At 40.2% G+C, this 15,581-nt stretch overlaps 1 protein-coding gene across 3 annotated transcripts in view; it reads left to right on the top strand.

Annotated features, from left to right (window-relative positions):
• Positions 1-3,625: 3,625 nt before the first annotated feature.
• The window catches only part of CD109 (CD109 molecule), a 170,645-nt gene continuing 158,689 nt past the window's right edge, over positions 3,626-15,581 (top strand). For all 3 annotated transcript variants that reach the window (XM_036766846.1, XM_036766847.1, XM_036766845.1), the window contains exons 1-2: positions 3,626-3,881; positions 7,507-7,673. In XM_036766846.1, the coding sequence (XP_036622741.1) occupies positions 3,772-3,881; positions 7,507-7,673 (277 nt within the window). In that variant the 5' untranslated portion in view covers positions 3,626-3,771. The remainder of the gene's footprint in view (positions 3,882-7,506; positions 7,674-15,581) is intronic.

The following is a 15,581-nucleotide window of genomic DNA, read 5'->3' as shown; positions in this document are numbered from 1 at the left end:
AAGTGTGAGTGGTGGAGGTTCAGGAAGAGGGGAAAGAAAGGGCTCGGAGTAGTTACTGTGGGGAATGTGATCAGGAATCAGCTGATAATGGCAGAGCAGGATTGATTGTCCAGCAAAGGTCTAGATGATAATACATATACATAAAGATGCGTGTGTGGGAGGGGGTATTGTTGAGTCATGGTGGTATTGATGGAATCCTAATAAAGCTGACCCCAGCCACAGCAGTCTAAGGTCCTTATAGGCCCCACTGAACAGCAGGCCTATTGCCCTACCTAGCTACTTTACCCGCCACCCCCCCCCCACTCAATATCTGAACTTCTTTATATATGCCTCACTGCTCACTAGAACAACAGGTGTATCCATGAATTCATATTTCTCACAGAACAGCAGCCATGTCCATGTGATGGGATCTCAGCCACTGCCTCTAGCTAGCCACTGCTCCCAGACCCATTCCTCATATTTCCCACAGAAACAGCAGGTGTGACCATGCACTCAACCACAACCACATCCATCTAGTCACAATACTCAGCCAATACTCAGTCACACTCAAGCAGGATGTGGACCCCAAAACAATAGAAGAGACTTTCCCTAGGTAGGCACCTGTGCAGGAATAGCAAAGAACTGACCTAGAGTGAACTTATGACATAGAGAGGCTTATTACAATATCATTATCATACATACATACCCTTCCAAATTTCTGTATGCGTTGTGGGTAATTGCATTCGCAGTTCCACTGCAGCTGGGACCCCTCCCCTATTACCTAGTCCCTTAACAAACCCTTCCTGCCTTTTTAATATTTATAATTTCTTTCATGTAATTGCATCTTTACCTTATAACAATGTATCTTGCTTTCTTGGAAATTGTTGGTTCCTCTTGGAACTTAGCCTGCTTCATGAGAGGAGTCAATCTCAATAAATGCCTATACTTGGATTAGAGGTGATGGTTTGACTCTGAACTCTTTGAGAATGTTTCGCCACAACACATCATGAAACCACAACAGTATTATCCTACCTCATTTAAAGTAAACATCTTTGCTGAATCAGTCATAGGCTTTTGACAGCATGAAAAAACCCTTAATCAATTTAGTCATCTTTGAAATATCAGACTGGAAGTGTGCTCAAATAATTGAGAAAACTTGGTCATGCTCTGTGGTCATGACTATAAAATAGAAAGCCAATTCAGAATTGAGAGATTTGAGTGTCTGGAAGCTTACTAGTGGAATCCACCAGCCAAACCCCAGAAAAAGAATCCTTTGAAAGTTGAAGAGAAGATATTGGGCCCAACCTCATTCTCAGCCTCTTTACTCAACTCTTCCATCTTGACTTTGGAAGGTCAGAAGATTTGGACTTTTCATGAACATCCTGGCAGCATCTCCACATCTGCATTGGGAGCTAAAGACATCCTGAAATGTCATTTAGTTCTAGGGTCTCATTTTTCAGATGAACAGATTGAGACCCAGAACTGGGAAGCCACTTGGGCAGGAAAACAGGGCAAGGTCAGACAGGAAATTAATGGAACATGTGGAATCAGAATGTACTCCTCCTGCTTTCCAGGTTTCATGTTGCAGCAGTAAGTAGAGTATCATAGGTTTAGAGCTGGAATGGTCTTTAGAGGCTATTGAGACCGACCCTTTTAATTTTATGGGTGAAGAAACTGAGGCACAGAGAAGTTGAGTTGCCCAGGGTCACACAACTAGCGACTGAGGCCAGATTTGAACCTATGTCTTGGCATAGGTTGTTAATTTGGCATAAACATGGCTGAATTGGAGACTATGATAGACTTATCTTCTCTCCAGTTCTGGAAGGAGTCATAGCTTCCCCATTTTCATTCCTTTATGGTAAGATAGAAATGCCTCTCTCTCTCTCTCTGACATAAACTGCTATATATTAACATCCATACTCTTAATACTTAAATCTGTTCCTTTCGAACTGTCCTTAGCCTTGTTTCCCATTATCCTTCAGTGCTGTGGACTAGACCTTGGGCTCAGCCCATTCTCTGATTCTCATATTTTTAGCCCATCCCAAGGAGAAAACAGATTGCACAGATGTAGTAACAGTAATAGCTGTGGCAAGGGCATGGGCAGTGTTAGGGTTTTCTCAGAAACTGAAATGGAGTAGTCATTTAATCACCTTTCCCAAGAATTCAGTCCTGCCAGGAGGGTAGCTGTTGTTCAGACTCAGGAAAGACATAGCTGGCCATCTGCAGGCCGTTTAGCAGGCTGAAAAAGGGTGGAACAGGAAAGGGAGGAAGCAAGTTTTTGGACTCGGTAAACCACAGGTTTTCAAGGTGCTATTTTTTTTTCTTGCTAAGGCACCCATTTTGTCAAGAAGTGCTCATTTGAGATCTTTTTCCTTCTGTACACAGTTTTTCCCTCCTCTCTCACACTAAAAGATCACTCATTACAATCCCTCTCCCTGTATCAATTAAAACATTTTAAGTTGTTAGAACTGAGTGTGCCTGCTTTTCTACAGTTCCTGGCAGGTCCACTGCTTTTATGGTGTAGTCATGGTGAAACTTGAGTCATCTGAGGAGTGCCAAAAAGGCAGAGAACAGAGCAGAGAGATATTAGCATGAGGAGGATAAAGAAGGGGGATGCTTCCACAGGTAGTGTGCCCATCAGATCTTAACTTGGCATCCAAGTGCATAATTTCTGCCATTGTAAGCATTTCATATTTAAATAGATTTTAAAATTACATTGAACATACGTAAAACATTTCAAGCATTACAATTCTAATGACCATCTTGCAGCAAGTGAGGGTAGTTATGTAGGGATATAGTAGACTAAAAACATTTTCCTAAGATTTCTTTCAGAGTGCTAACTACTTATATTTGGATCATAGATCTGGAGCTCAAAGGGTGGTTAGATATCACGTAGCTTAACTGCCTCGTTTTATAGATGAGGAAACTGAGGCCTATCATAAAGGGAGTAAGTACTACAGCCCAGATTCAGCCCTCTTCCCACTGCATTACCCTTCCTTGTGGATGAACTTTACTTATAGTAAAAAATTATTAGAAATGATTCAATTAATGTGATCTCCTACTAGAAAAAATTTCATTTTCCTGACTGAGAAAACCCCAACACCATACCCCAAAATTCAAAGGGAGGAAATAAAAACAAGATGAGGAGTCTTGTTCTCCTTCATACACATTTAAACGCAGTCCAGAAAAGATACCAGTTAGAGGTGTGGGAGCGTGTGGGTGTGAGCGTGTATATGTCTATGTGGTTTGCCATCTCTCTGGGATCCTGACTCACAATCTAGGAGGCCAATGATCGATTTTTTCCCCACTTCACAAAGTTCCTCAGAACTTCTTTTACAAGGCGGGTGCCTGTTTATCCACTCTAGACACAGTCGGTAAAATAGGTAGTGTTTCTGAGGACAGGGGTGTCTAAACCTAACCCAGTCCCTGGTAGTTTGTGCAAGTGGATGCCCACTGTTAGCTCCGGAAGGTCACAGGGGCGGTGCCAGGCTACTTTAGGACTACGAGCGCCGCACTCTGGGCCCCGGGAAGTAGCCACCAGGTTCGTGCTATCTGCAGGAGCAGCCAGAGCAGGAGACCCAGAGGATCTCCAGCCAGAGGGCGGCGGGGAGGGAAAAAGCGGGGCGGAGCAACGATCCAGAGGCTCAATTTAGATCTTCCACTTCCCCAATCCCACGCGCCCTTTCGCACGGCCAAACCCAGAGGAGCAAGAATTCCACAAACTGCTGCTGGAGGAGGGAGGTGGGAGGCTGCAACCCCTCTGCGGAAGCTGCGAGGTTCTTCCGAAGCAGGATGCTGCTGCTGCTGCCAGACGCTGTTGCGAAAATGAGGGGCTCACTGATCCTGGCTTACCACCTTCTGTGCCTTCTGACCGCGTCCTGCGCTGCTTCTGCAGCTGCCGGGTATTGAGGGATGGGGGGAAGCCGGGGCGGGGAGGGGCGAGGTGTCGAGGAGACAGGATGAATGAAGGAGAAGGGGAATGGGAAAAAAGGGGAGTTGCATCACCAGGGATGGGGGGTGGGCAGGGAGGCGAGCCGAGGGGAGGTGGGCTGCAAGTAGTAATTTAGATTTGGGCGGACGCGCTTGCGAAATGAGCTTCTTCGAGCTGGGGCCCTCTTCTCTGTGGGAAAAACAGAGGCAGAATCTAGAAGTTTGGAAGGACCAGCTGGGAAAACTTGCATCCTACGAAATTGGCCTGAATTGCACTTCTGTTTACTTCACTTTGAATCACTCCCCAACTGTTCCCCCTACCTCCTCCTTCCCCGCCCCTCTAGGCATTTCACACTCTGGAAGCCTGAACTTTTCTAGGGACAGTCATTTAGGATCATAAGTACTTGGCTCCTTCATTCAGCTATAAGTTCACAGATTTAGAACTGAAAGGGAGCTTGAGGTCGTCGTGTTCAGCTCCCTCAAGTACAAATGTAGAAACTGAGACTGAGAGGGCTTAAGTGATTTTCCCAAGGTCACCCAGGTAACGTCGGGATCAGAGCCCAACTCCTCAGACTTGAAGTCCAACGTTTCCCCCCAGCCACTTATTATTATTTATTGCCTGATTCTAAACTTGCGGTCCTAGAGGATATCTTTCCCTTTGTGGGGTTTTGTGATATACACTCAATGTGACTTTGGGGATTGTCAAATTCTGAAGTGAATTAGGTACTCAACTAGGGACCCAGTATTAAAAAATATGAATCAGTTTCCCTAAGTATGGACTGACTTTACCGCACATGTTGTGGGGAATCAACACAATGCCCCAGAGTGGATACCTTCCCACTCCTCGCCCCCCTTCTATTTTCGGCTCCCTTTTATATGTCTTCCTCCATTAGAGTGTAAGCTTTTTGAGAATCTCTTTCCTTCCTTCCTTTCTTTCTCTCAGCAGTTAGTACAGTAACTGGCCCATGTTGTTATTCAGTTGTGTCTGACTCTTCCTTACCCCATGGACCATAGCAGCCAGTATTGGCCGTGAAGTTTTATTGGCAAAGAAACTGAAATGATTTGTCAGTTCCTTCTCCAGCTCATTTTACAGATGAGGAAACTGAGGCAAACAGGGTTAAGTGACTTGCCTAGGGTTACACAGCTAATAAGTGTTTGAGGTTGGATTTGAACTCAGGTCCTCCTGACTTCAGGCCTGACACTACTCACTGAGCCACCTCCTGGCTCAGCATCCTACCTGGAACATAGTAAGTGCTTAATAGGTGTTTATTGTCTTGTAGAGTGCAGGGGACAGAGCTCTGGGCCTGGGGCCAAGTCATTTAACCTCTGATTCAGTTTCCTCTCCTGTAAAATGGAGTTAACAAAAGGGTGGTTATGAGGAGTAAACGGGATAAAGCTCTTAGCACAGTGCCTGGCTCGAAGTAGACACTATATCTGTGCTTATTTCTTTCTCTATTTCACCCTGCCTGTTCACTCACCAGTTGTTCTGTCCTTTCAGTGGTATCTGACTCTTCTCAATCCCTCTTTTGTGTGTGTGTGTGTGTGAGGGGGCAGGGTTGGTAAAGATACTGAAGTGGTTTGCTATTTTCCTATGCAGCTCGTTTTTACAGATGAGGAAACTGAGGCAAACAGGGTTAAGTGACTTGCCCAGCATCACACAGATAGTAAGTGTCCAAGGCCTGATTTGAACTCAGGAAGATGAGTCTTCCTGATTCCAAGCCCCATGCGCTCTCCACTGCCACTCACCAATAGGGCCTATTAAAAACCAACATAACCCAATGACAAAACTGCCAGTCATTACAATTCTGTTACTTAGAATTAGGAACCAAAATCATATCCATCTTGCCATCTCAATGCACTACAGGTCTAATCAAACTGCTGTTGGGTTCAACCCTCCTCTCATGCTTCACTGTGGCATGGAAGTGACCCTGGGTCCTTGGCTGTGCCAGCACCCCACCAGTTCTGTCTGTTCCAGGACACTGACTGTGACAGGCAATCTGCTGTGATAAAAAGTGCTTAATCTAGAGGAGTGAGTGCCAGGCATTGTGTGGAAGTTAACTGATTTGTTGAGGGCCACACAGCTATTAAGTGCCTGAGGTCAGATCTGAACTCTCTTCATGACTCCAGGCCCAGCACCCTCCTCCACTTTACTACCTCTATGCCCAAGAGTCACTGGGTTCGAGTTTCACCTCTGATACATACTGGCTGTGTGAGTCTGGGCAAGTCATTTGACTTCTCTGTGCTCTGTGAACCCAATTTTCCAAAACTCTTAAGTTATATATGAGTTTCTGATCTGCATTTATGGATGGTGTCCATACTGTGAATTCTTTATATTAGGTGAAATTACAGGTCTGGATCTTTTTTTTTTTTCAAATGGTGAGTGAAGATTTTCTTTTTTTCTGTTTGCTTGTTTTACTTTTTTTTTTTCCAGAGCATTATTCATTACTGGGAGAGATCCAAAGTTTAGATAAAATTGGATCCTTGTTTTTGTGGAGTTTATAATTCGATTAAAAAAAATACTAAAAGTTTTGCCTGTTACTTCCTTGGACATGCGACAGATGTCTTAAGGTGGGAGGAAGCAGAAGGCAAAATCCTTGAGTGGTTTTTTTTTTATCAAGAAAAATCTCATAAAATGAAGTGGTCTGCAAACATAAGTCAAATCTCCCACTATGCCACTAACTGTCCAACTTCTCTGTGCTGTTTGGTGGTTGTGAAATGTAAATAATATTATCTTTTTTTCCTTGGAGTGGAAGTGTATGACTTCATATCTAACTATTCTTTCTTCCTTTTAGTTTTCAACATTCACTTTTGTAAGATTTTGAGTTCTTACCACCCCCCACCCCCCAAGATGGCATGCAATCTGATATAGGCTATACGTGTACAGTCATATTAGACTTATTTCCACATTAGTCATGCTGTGAAAGAAGAATCAGAACAAAAGGGAAAAACCACAAGAAAGACAAAACAACAAAAACAACAACAAAAGAAAATGGTGTGCTTCGATCTGCAGCCAGGCTCCGTAGTTCTTTCTGTGGAAGTGGATAGCATTTTACACCAGGAATTTTTTGGAATGGTCTTAAGTATCTAACTCTTCTTAATCTATTTTGTTATTGTTTCAGTAGCACTACATTGGCATCAATATTAAGAGTTTATCTTACTATCCTCTTAGTGGATATAGTGGATTGAATGCTGGACTTGGAATCAGGAAGACTTGGGTTCAAATCTTTTTTCTGACCCTTAATAGCTGGATGACCTTGAACCAATTAGTTTACCTGTCAGAGACAAGAATTTCCTCACTTGAAAAACGGGAATAATAATATATGGAATAACTACCTCAAAGGATTATTGTAAGGCTCAAATAAAATAATGCAGGTGTCCCAAAAGTCTTTGAGCAATTTTAAGTTTTATTAATAGCTTAAAACTGTGCCAAGACTTTTGGGACATATTTTATATATATATGTATATATATATTGCTTTGCAAAATCCAAAGTTCTGCGTAAAACTTGTGTAAGTGCTTTACACCAGTAAAATTTGTGAAAGTGCTTTAAAATGAGGAGATGGGAGAGTAATATCTTCTTATTTTTCCTCCTTCTCAAGGCCCAGTTTTCTGGTGACAGCTCCTACTGTCATCAGGCCAGGAATCAACATGACTATTGGAGTGGAACTGCTGGAGAACAGCCCCTTACAAGTCTTGGTGAAGGCCAAAGTGCTCAGGAGCCTGCCAAACATCACCGTCCTGGAAGCAGAAGGAATGTTTGAAAAAGGTGAGCTAAAATAAATGCTCTCATTGGGCTCTTCCCCTAGAGTGGAATTATTGGAGTGATGTGTTCATTGGGTTTTTTTTTTTGACATTTGCAACAAATACATTGAGTTTATGACTCATTGAGCATTTCTGCTTATGAACTTAGGGAAGAATTAAGAAAAACCCCAAATACAATTGCCATCAGAATTTTCTTTGAATATTTACAAAAAGGGTAAAAAAATGCCTTTTACTAAGCCTGAAGCTTCCTGATTAAATGTATAGAGAAGGTAATCCATGTGGTTGTGTCTGCCATATTCCTACTTCCACTTTCAGGTTTAGACTCTTTGAGAGACAACCTGGTGTAGTGGATGGGTCCCTGTAGGGGAGACAGGAGAACCAGAGTTAAAATCCCGCCTCAGACTCTTTTTTTTTGGTTTTCAACATTTACTTTTATAAAATTTTGAGTTTCAGTTTTTTCCCCACCTCTCCTCTGCCTTCCGCAAGACAGCATGCAATCAGATATAGGCTATACCTATACAATTATATTAAACATATTTTCATATTAGTCATGTTGTGAAAGAAGAATCAGAACAAAAGGGAAAAACCATGAGAAAGAAAAAAAAAAGAGAAAGTAGTATGCTTTGATCTGCATTCAGACTCCATAGTTCTTTCTCTGGATGTGGATAGTATTTTACATCATGAGTCTTGGAATTGTCTTAGACAGCAATGTATTCATTCTAACCATATTTACTGAGTACAAAATTTTGTATGTAGGACTAGGGAGAGGAGGAAAAATAATTCATTAGTAGTTACAAATTAATTTTTTGGCTTCTTTCTTATCTGAAACAAAAATGGAGAAAAATGAAAATAATCTGAAAGTGGGTTTTGTTTGAGAAGCCAAATGTTCTGTGAAATTGCAGTTAAGACAACCAAACTTGAATCAGGGGATGCACGAGCTCCTTTTTTTAAAAATCTTCTCCCCATTTGTAGGACTTTGAACTTCTATTCTTACTTTTTTAAAAAACCTAAGTAGAAAGATAGTCATAGATACCTTCTTGGGAAACTGACTACCAGTTCCCAATGACATGGCAGAAATTTGGGGAAGATAAATGTCACAAGGGGCAGAGAGCCAGAATTGTGCAGAGACTAAAAGACAGGCTTTGTAGCCATGAGGACCTGGGTTCAAGTCCTGACATATACTAGCTATGTGACCCTGTGCAACTCAGTGGTCCATACAACAATCCTCTTAAGCCAAGAAGTTACAGAGGAGTTGGCATGGGATATCAATAGAGGCAGTTTCTATACCTGGAACTCCTTAGATTGCTGAATTATAGATCTGGGCCAAAAATAAAATGAGACTGAAAAATACAAGCTAAAATTTCATACGGTTCTCTTTTTTTATAGCCTATGCTTTAAAAAAACTTTTCATCAATATTTTAAAAAATTTATATAGTCTTCATATTACAGTCATTTCACAATCTTCCCTTGTGACAAAGTGAAACAAAAAAGCAAATACATCTATTTGTAAAGGTGTCTAACTCACAGAATTATTGTGAGGGTCAAGTAAGATATTTGTACTGTTTTACAAATCTTAAAGGTCTATGAGAATGCTAGTTACGATCATCATTACCAATGCTGCCTCCTACCACTTCTACTTTGTTGTTGTTGTTCAGTTGCTTTCAGTTGTGTCCAATTCATCATGACCCTATTTGGGGTTTTCTTGGCAAAAATACTGTAGTGGTTTGCCTTTTCCTTCTCTAGCTCATTTTACAGATGAGGAAACTGAGGAAAACAGGGCTAAGTGGCTTGCCCAGGGTCATACAGCTAGTAAGTGTCTGAGGCTAGATTTGAACTCAGGAAGATGAGTCTCTGGGACTTCAGGCCTGGCACTCTATCTACTGTGCCACCTAGTTGTACTACTACTGCTACCCCCACTACTACTATTAGTACTACTACCTCTTCCACTACCACTACCACTACCACTACCACAATTACTACTAATTTGATCCAGAGACTATACTTCATATCTGATCACCTTTTAACATTGAAAATGTAGAAACAGGAATTAGTAACTAGGAAATATGGCAAGCTGAAATTGAGAGGATCAGAATTTTTTGTCCCAAGAGTGATGAAATGGAGTAACTGGTTTTAAACTGGAAGCACAGTACTGCCGAATTTTATTTGAGGCCAGAAACTAAAGGATCGGTTGATATTCACCTTAAGCTTTATCTAAGAATGAATCACATGAGGGTGAACAGTAAGGGTACGGGTAGAGTTACTGACTACTTTATGGTATAAATATTTGTCCAACACCAGCATCGATAAATTTTGCAGAGTCATGAACATAAAATTAAAAAAAAGTGCCCTCATACTTGCTTCTCATCCTGTCAAAAGTGGACTGGGTAGGCAGGTGTCAGATTCAAGTGCAGGCCCCTCCCCCCTTCTTCCTCTTAGTAGCAAAGAAGGTAAGATAACAGCCATAGTAAAGGGGAAGGTGCCAGACACTATTTCTTTCCAGCTCGAGCACTTCCATATTTTTATTATTGAAACACCATCGCTGAACTTGAATGGGTTATGCTCATTTAATAACAGCTTGGGGAAATGGTTGGAATGACCAGTGATGACTGTTAGTGCCTGAGGCTTTCAGCATTCATTTATTAGGAGGAGTCTTTAGTTCTAGCTCCACTAACTCAGAGCTATGCTTCCCGTGGCCCAGGTTTCTTGAATGAACAATTTAATGACTACATTTTGGTTGACATTTGGAACTTATCTTTATTCTCACACCCTCTCCTGCTGTTTTTTTTTTCTGTCACCTCTCTGTTGTCATGCTTTCTTTTCTTCTTTCTTGTAGTTTTGTTCTTTTCCCTTGCTCCCCTTCCCCTCCATTTTAGTTTATTTTTTAAGGAAACACATCGCTGTTTCTTTCATATGAAGTCTATCAGTTGGATAATATAAATCAGCCCTCTCTGAGTCCCTGAGTAGCAAAGAGTATCGTCCTATGTAGATGATGTCTTTCCTAAGGAGGATGGAATTACATTGATGGTAGCTGTGGATTATATCATTTCCAGAATCAATTCTTTTTTCTGAGTTAGAATGAAAACTACCAGAATCTTTTTTTTTCCTTCTCTGCTCCTGCACCCTTCCTCAACACAATCTCATCTTAATGGCCACACTTAAAGGATTTCTAGTCCATTGGAATTTGAATCCCTATAGGAATAATTGAATAGCCTATTTTTTGACCATTTACTTACAGCTATTAAAAAGCTATTTTATATACATATGTATATATACACAAACATATACACACATATTATATAAATATGTTATATATATATATGCATATATATAGCTATTAGAGATATAAGCATGAGTTTCTTCACACTGTTAAAAAAGAAAGGAAAGTTGATTGAATAAAAGAGTGATAGGGAGATATTTTGTGTAGCAGTTAAAGGGATGGTCTTGAGGTCAGCAAGATCTGAGTTCAAGTCCTGACTTTGATACATACTAGCTGTGTAACCCTGGGTCAACTATTTAATCCCCCCCATTCCTGTTTGCCTCAGTTTTCTCATCTGTAAAATGGGGATAATAACAGTACCTACCCCTTAAGGTTGTTTTGAGGATCGAATGAAATAATAATTGTAAAGTATTTAGAATAGTGCCTGGTGCATAATAAGAGCTATATAAATGTTTTGTTGTTCAGTCATTTCAGTTGCATCTGACTCTTCGTGACCCCATTTGGGGTTTTCTTGGTGAAGATACTGGGTGGTTTGCCATTTCCTTTTCCAGCCATTTTACAGTTAAGGAACTGAGGCAAGCAAGGTTAAGTGTCCTTCTTCTTCTTTTCTTGTTCTTGTTCTCCTTGTCTTCCTCCTCCTCCTCTTCTTCCACCTCCTCCTCCTATAGCAAATTTCTATAACCTCCTCCTTCATTTTCCTGAACCAGTCTCTAACCTGAGGAGAATGACGAAACACCAGGCTAGAAACAAAGTTCCAGTAATCAGATAGCCATTTAATTAATTAGTTTCATTATAAGGAATAGATTTGCAAATCGGGCTGATCCAGAATTATGCCTTGCTGAAGTGGAGACAGAGATTATATACATAAATCACAAGTGGGAAGGGAGGGGGGAAGGTGGATTAAAAACAATCAGTCCCAGGGCCAGAGTGATTTCCCATGACAAACCCACAAATGGAAGACAATACAACAATTCTGGAGTCCCGTGGGAGCAATACTGCTCAGGTCCTCGGGGGTCATTACTTAGTGGGTCTCAGGACCAGAGTTCTGTGATGGGAACAGGTTCTGTGGTCTTTGATTTGATTCACTTTAGGTACACAGGCAGAAGGATGCCAGTGATTGTGAGCCTTGTAATGGTTTGATTGATCAGTTCAAACTGCATTGTTAAGACTGACTCATAAGCTGGAAAAGGCAATTCTGCAAAATCTAATCTAATAGTTTATTCATTACACATATCATATTGATTATTATAAAAATCAGAATTCCCTCTACAGCTGTATATAGCTTACTTTCCTTCCATATTCCCTCCTTTTGGCCAAAAAGGTCAGAACGACCCTTGAAGGCCAATGAGGACTATTCAATTGAAACATGACTTTGGAAAGTTTCTTGGTTATAGAAATTTGCTATAAAAGGGAAAAAAAGAGGGACAAAGTTATCATATAACAGGGGGAAAATTCCCTTAGCTCTGTTTGATTCCAGGCATGAGTCACATTTGATAGCCAATCATATATCTATAGGGTGTTAAAGCAAGGCACAGGATTAACCAGGTGGAAATTGAGTAATTGGCCATGATAAAAGTAGATTAGCTAATGAAACTCCTGTGAAATGGGTACTTCTATTACTGTGTGTGTGTGTGGTGTGTGTGTGCGTGTGTGTGTGTGTGTGTGTGTGTATGTATATTTAGCCACATTTAAAGGATTTCTAATATATATGTATATGTATCTGTATCTATATCTATATATATGATTTCTAGTATACACACACACACACACACACACACACAGAGCCTTATCTTATACATGTTTTAATCCCCAGTGGAATTTAAGTTTCTTGAATGCAGGAACTTTCTGTATTTTTACCTCTAATATCTAGCATAATATCTGCCACATAAGTACAACAATAATTGATGGCTTATCTTACTGCCTAAGCATCATCTTCATCCTGGTAGGAGACTCAACCAGGTTCATTGTATGATACTTGCAGTATGCCAGAGAGAATATGATATCATCAATGGAAAAGGAGTCTTCCAGTGAAGTTGAGATAGGTTTAAGGGAAAGTATTTTTTTTCCTTTCTTCTTCAGAAGTGGGGAGATGAACATGTTTATAGGGACATTGGGAGGAGTCAGTAAAGAGTGAAATTAAATATCCATGCGAGAAGAGTGACTTGCTTGAGTAAGGTCCTGGAGGAGTTAGAAGGGGATGGGATCAAGAGCAGAGGAAGAAGAATTAAGCCTTTATAAAGAGTCGAGCTAGCTCTTCTTTTAAGGTGAATGGGAAGGAGGAGAAAATAAGTTATGATGCTGAAAGTCTTAAGTAGTGTAGAGATAACTGTTGTGAGTACGAAAAACTAGTAAATTTCCAAATGGGAAGAAACAAACAATAAGAAAAAATTCATGAATAGGAGCCTGAAGAACTACAGTTTGAGGTTTTCTATAGAAATATAACAAAACAAAAACCCCGACCCTGCCGAAGTTCCCCAAACATTTTTCCCCTGAGTAGGTTAAATGGCTCCCTTACCACAAATAATGTTTGTTTAAATAATGAATTTGTAGTGTGGTACAGTAGAAAATACAGGAGATTAGGATTTAGAAGTCACAGGACCTGAGTTCCAGCACTGGCTCTTCCACTTACTACTCATGTTAACATGGGCAAATCACTTAACATTTCCCAACTCCAGTTTCCCCATCTTTAAGGTGAGCAGGTTGGACTAATGACCTTGAAGTTGCCTTCTAGAACTAGAGGTTCTTAACCTGGGGTAAGATGAATAGATTTCAAGGGAGTCTGTAACCTTGGATGGGGAAAAAATGACGTTTTATTTTTTACTAACTTCTAACTGATTTAGTATTCAATCATCTAAAAAAACATGATTTTGAGAAGGGTACCATAGGTTTCACTGAACTCCTTAAGTGGGCCATGTCCTATAAAAAAGGTTAAGAGCTCTAAATCTATGATCTGATGTGCCCATGACCTTGGGGAGGATACTTAACCTCTAAGAGCCTCAGTTTCTTAATCTGAAAATAGAGATAATATCTGTTTTGCCTGCTTCTCTAGGGTTGTTTGAGGATTAAATGAGATAATGTACATGACAGTGCTTTAAAAATTATAAAATGTGCATGAGTTCATTTGACATTTTTACTACTCATACCTTCCTAAGCTTATTTTCAATTACAATTACATAAGAATGAAAGGAAATATATAAGAACATAAGGAACTTATGATTGGAGGAAGTACCTTCCACTGGAAGGTACAACAACAACAAAGCAATTAAAACTGAATACTGTGAAATGACAAGGTCTAAGCATAGTCCTAAAGAGGAAATATCAGAAAATGCCACCCTTTCTTCTTTGCAGAGATGGAGGATTATAGAGTAGAGTAAGGAAAACTACAGATGTCAGACTTTGTCGATGTATTTGTTAAACAGGTTTTTTTTCCCTTTTTTTATTCTTTGTAATAAAATATGGCTCTTGGAGGAGTAAAGCAAGCATGTGAAATAACTGAAGTGTTTTTGATATCCTGCAAACCCATGTGCCTAATCATTTTCTCCTTCCATGGTTTGAAATCTTAACTTGAGAATTTTCTCTGTTGCCTCTTACCAGAGTTTGTTCTAAATTTTTAGGGGTGGGACCCTGTAGAAATACTTTCTCCCATCATATAATCATGGGAAAACTGGCCTCACTCATAATTTGTTCTAAGGTCTTAGCCAAACAAACAAAAAGCTACAGAGTAAAACAAATTCAATTACTCATCATTAACAATCATTTATTGAGAGCCTGCTGGGTGCGGGGGCCCAGCCCCTTGTGCCCCTCCCATTTCCCACCGGCCTCTTGGAACATTTGGGTATGAGGCACCTTATAAATATGTAGATTGTTTTGAAATGTCTTCTACCCCCGCCCCCCTCCAGCTTTAAGCTTGGGAAAAGTTAATTCAGGTTTGCCTAATCTTATGAAAAGTAACTTTAATCCTGTTCTTCCTAATAATTGTTTCTTCAACTCTTTATCATTCATTGTAACACCCTAAAACCAGTTATATTCAAGAAATAAGTACTTTCTAGAATTTTCAGTACTAGCTGAAAACTACCCAACCTCAGCTGTATGTTTTAGTTCTGATGGTCCTCCCTCCTTTTCTTAAGTGACAAATTAGCGTTGTGAACTCTATCTAAATCAGAATCAGTTCCATGGGGCTTATGAAAGTCTATTAATTAGACTATGGTGTAGGCTGATCCACCAGTGCAAGTTCTCACAGGCAGCTCTGTCAATAGAACCCAGTCTGTACTTGTGCTTACAGGATAATTTTTATTTTTTTGAGATTGTGGTGGTGATGGGGGAGAAAAGAGGGAAGGTAGAGGAGGGGTAGGGCTTCAGATTTATTCAGTCTTATTTAATGTTTTTCTGTGTGATGCAAAAAAGAATTCTTGGAATTTGGATCAGGACATTAAAATCATATAACAATGACTATTCATGTCAAAGACAATTATTAAACACCTATCTAGGGTGGTGCTGGGCTAAGCACTCTATAAAAGGAACATGTCTAAGGATCTGATGGACTATTTTTATAATAGTGTGGGAGAATTCAATAGCAAAGCACATTATGAGAATTAATATAGGAATGTCAATAGAACAGCTAAATTCTGTTCCTTAAAAGTGCTTTTTATATTTATTTGTAATGGGATACAATTGGAGCCAAGATGAAACTCTAGT

Source organism: Trichosurus vulpecula, chromosome 7 (assembly GCF_011100635.1).
Source record: "Trichosurus vulpecula isolate mTriVul1 chromosome 7, mTriVul1.pri, whole genome shotgun sequence".
In the NCBI taxonomy this organism is placed as follows: Eukaryota; Metazoa; Chordata; class Mammalia; order Diprotodontia; family Phalangeridae; genus Trichosurus; species Trichosurus vulpecula.
This window is presented reverse-complemented; position numbering and strand designations above follow the sequence as displayed.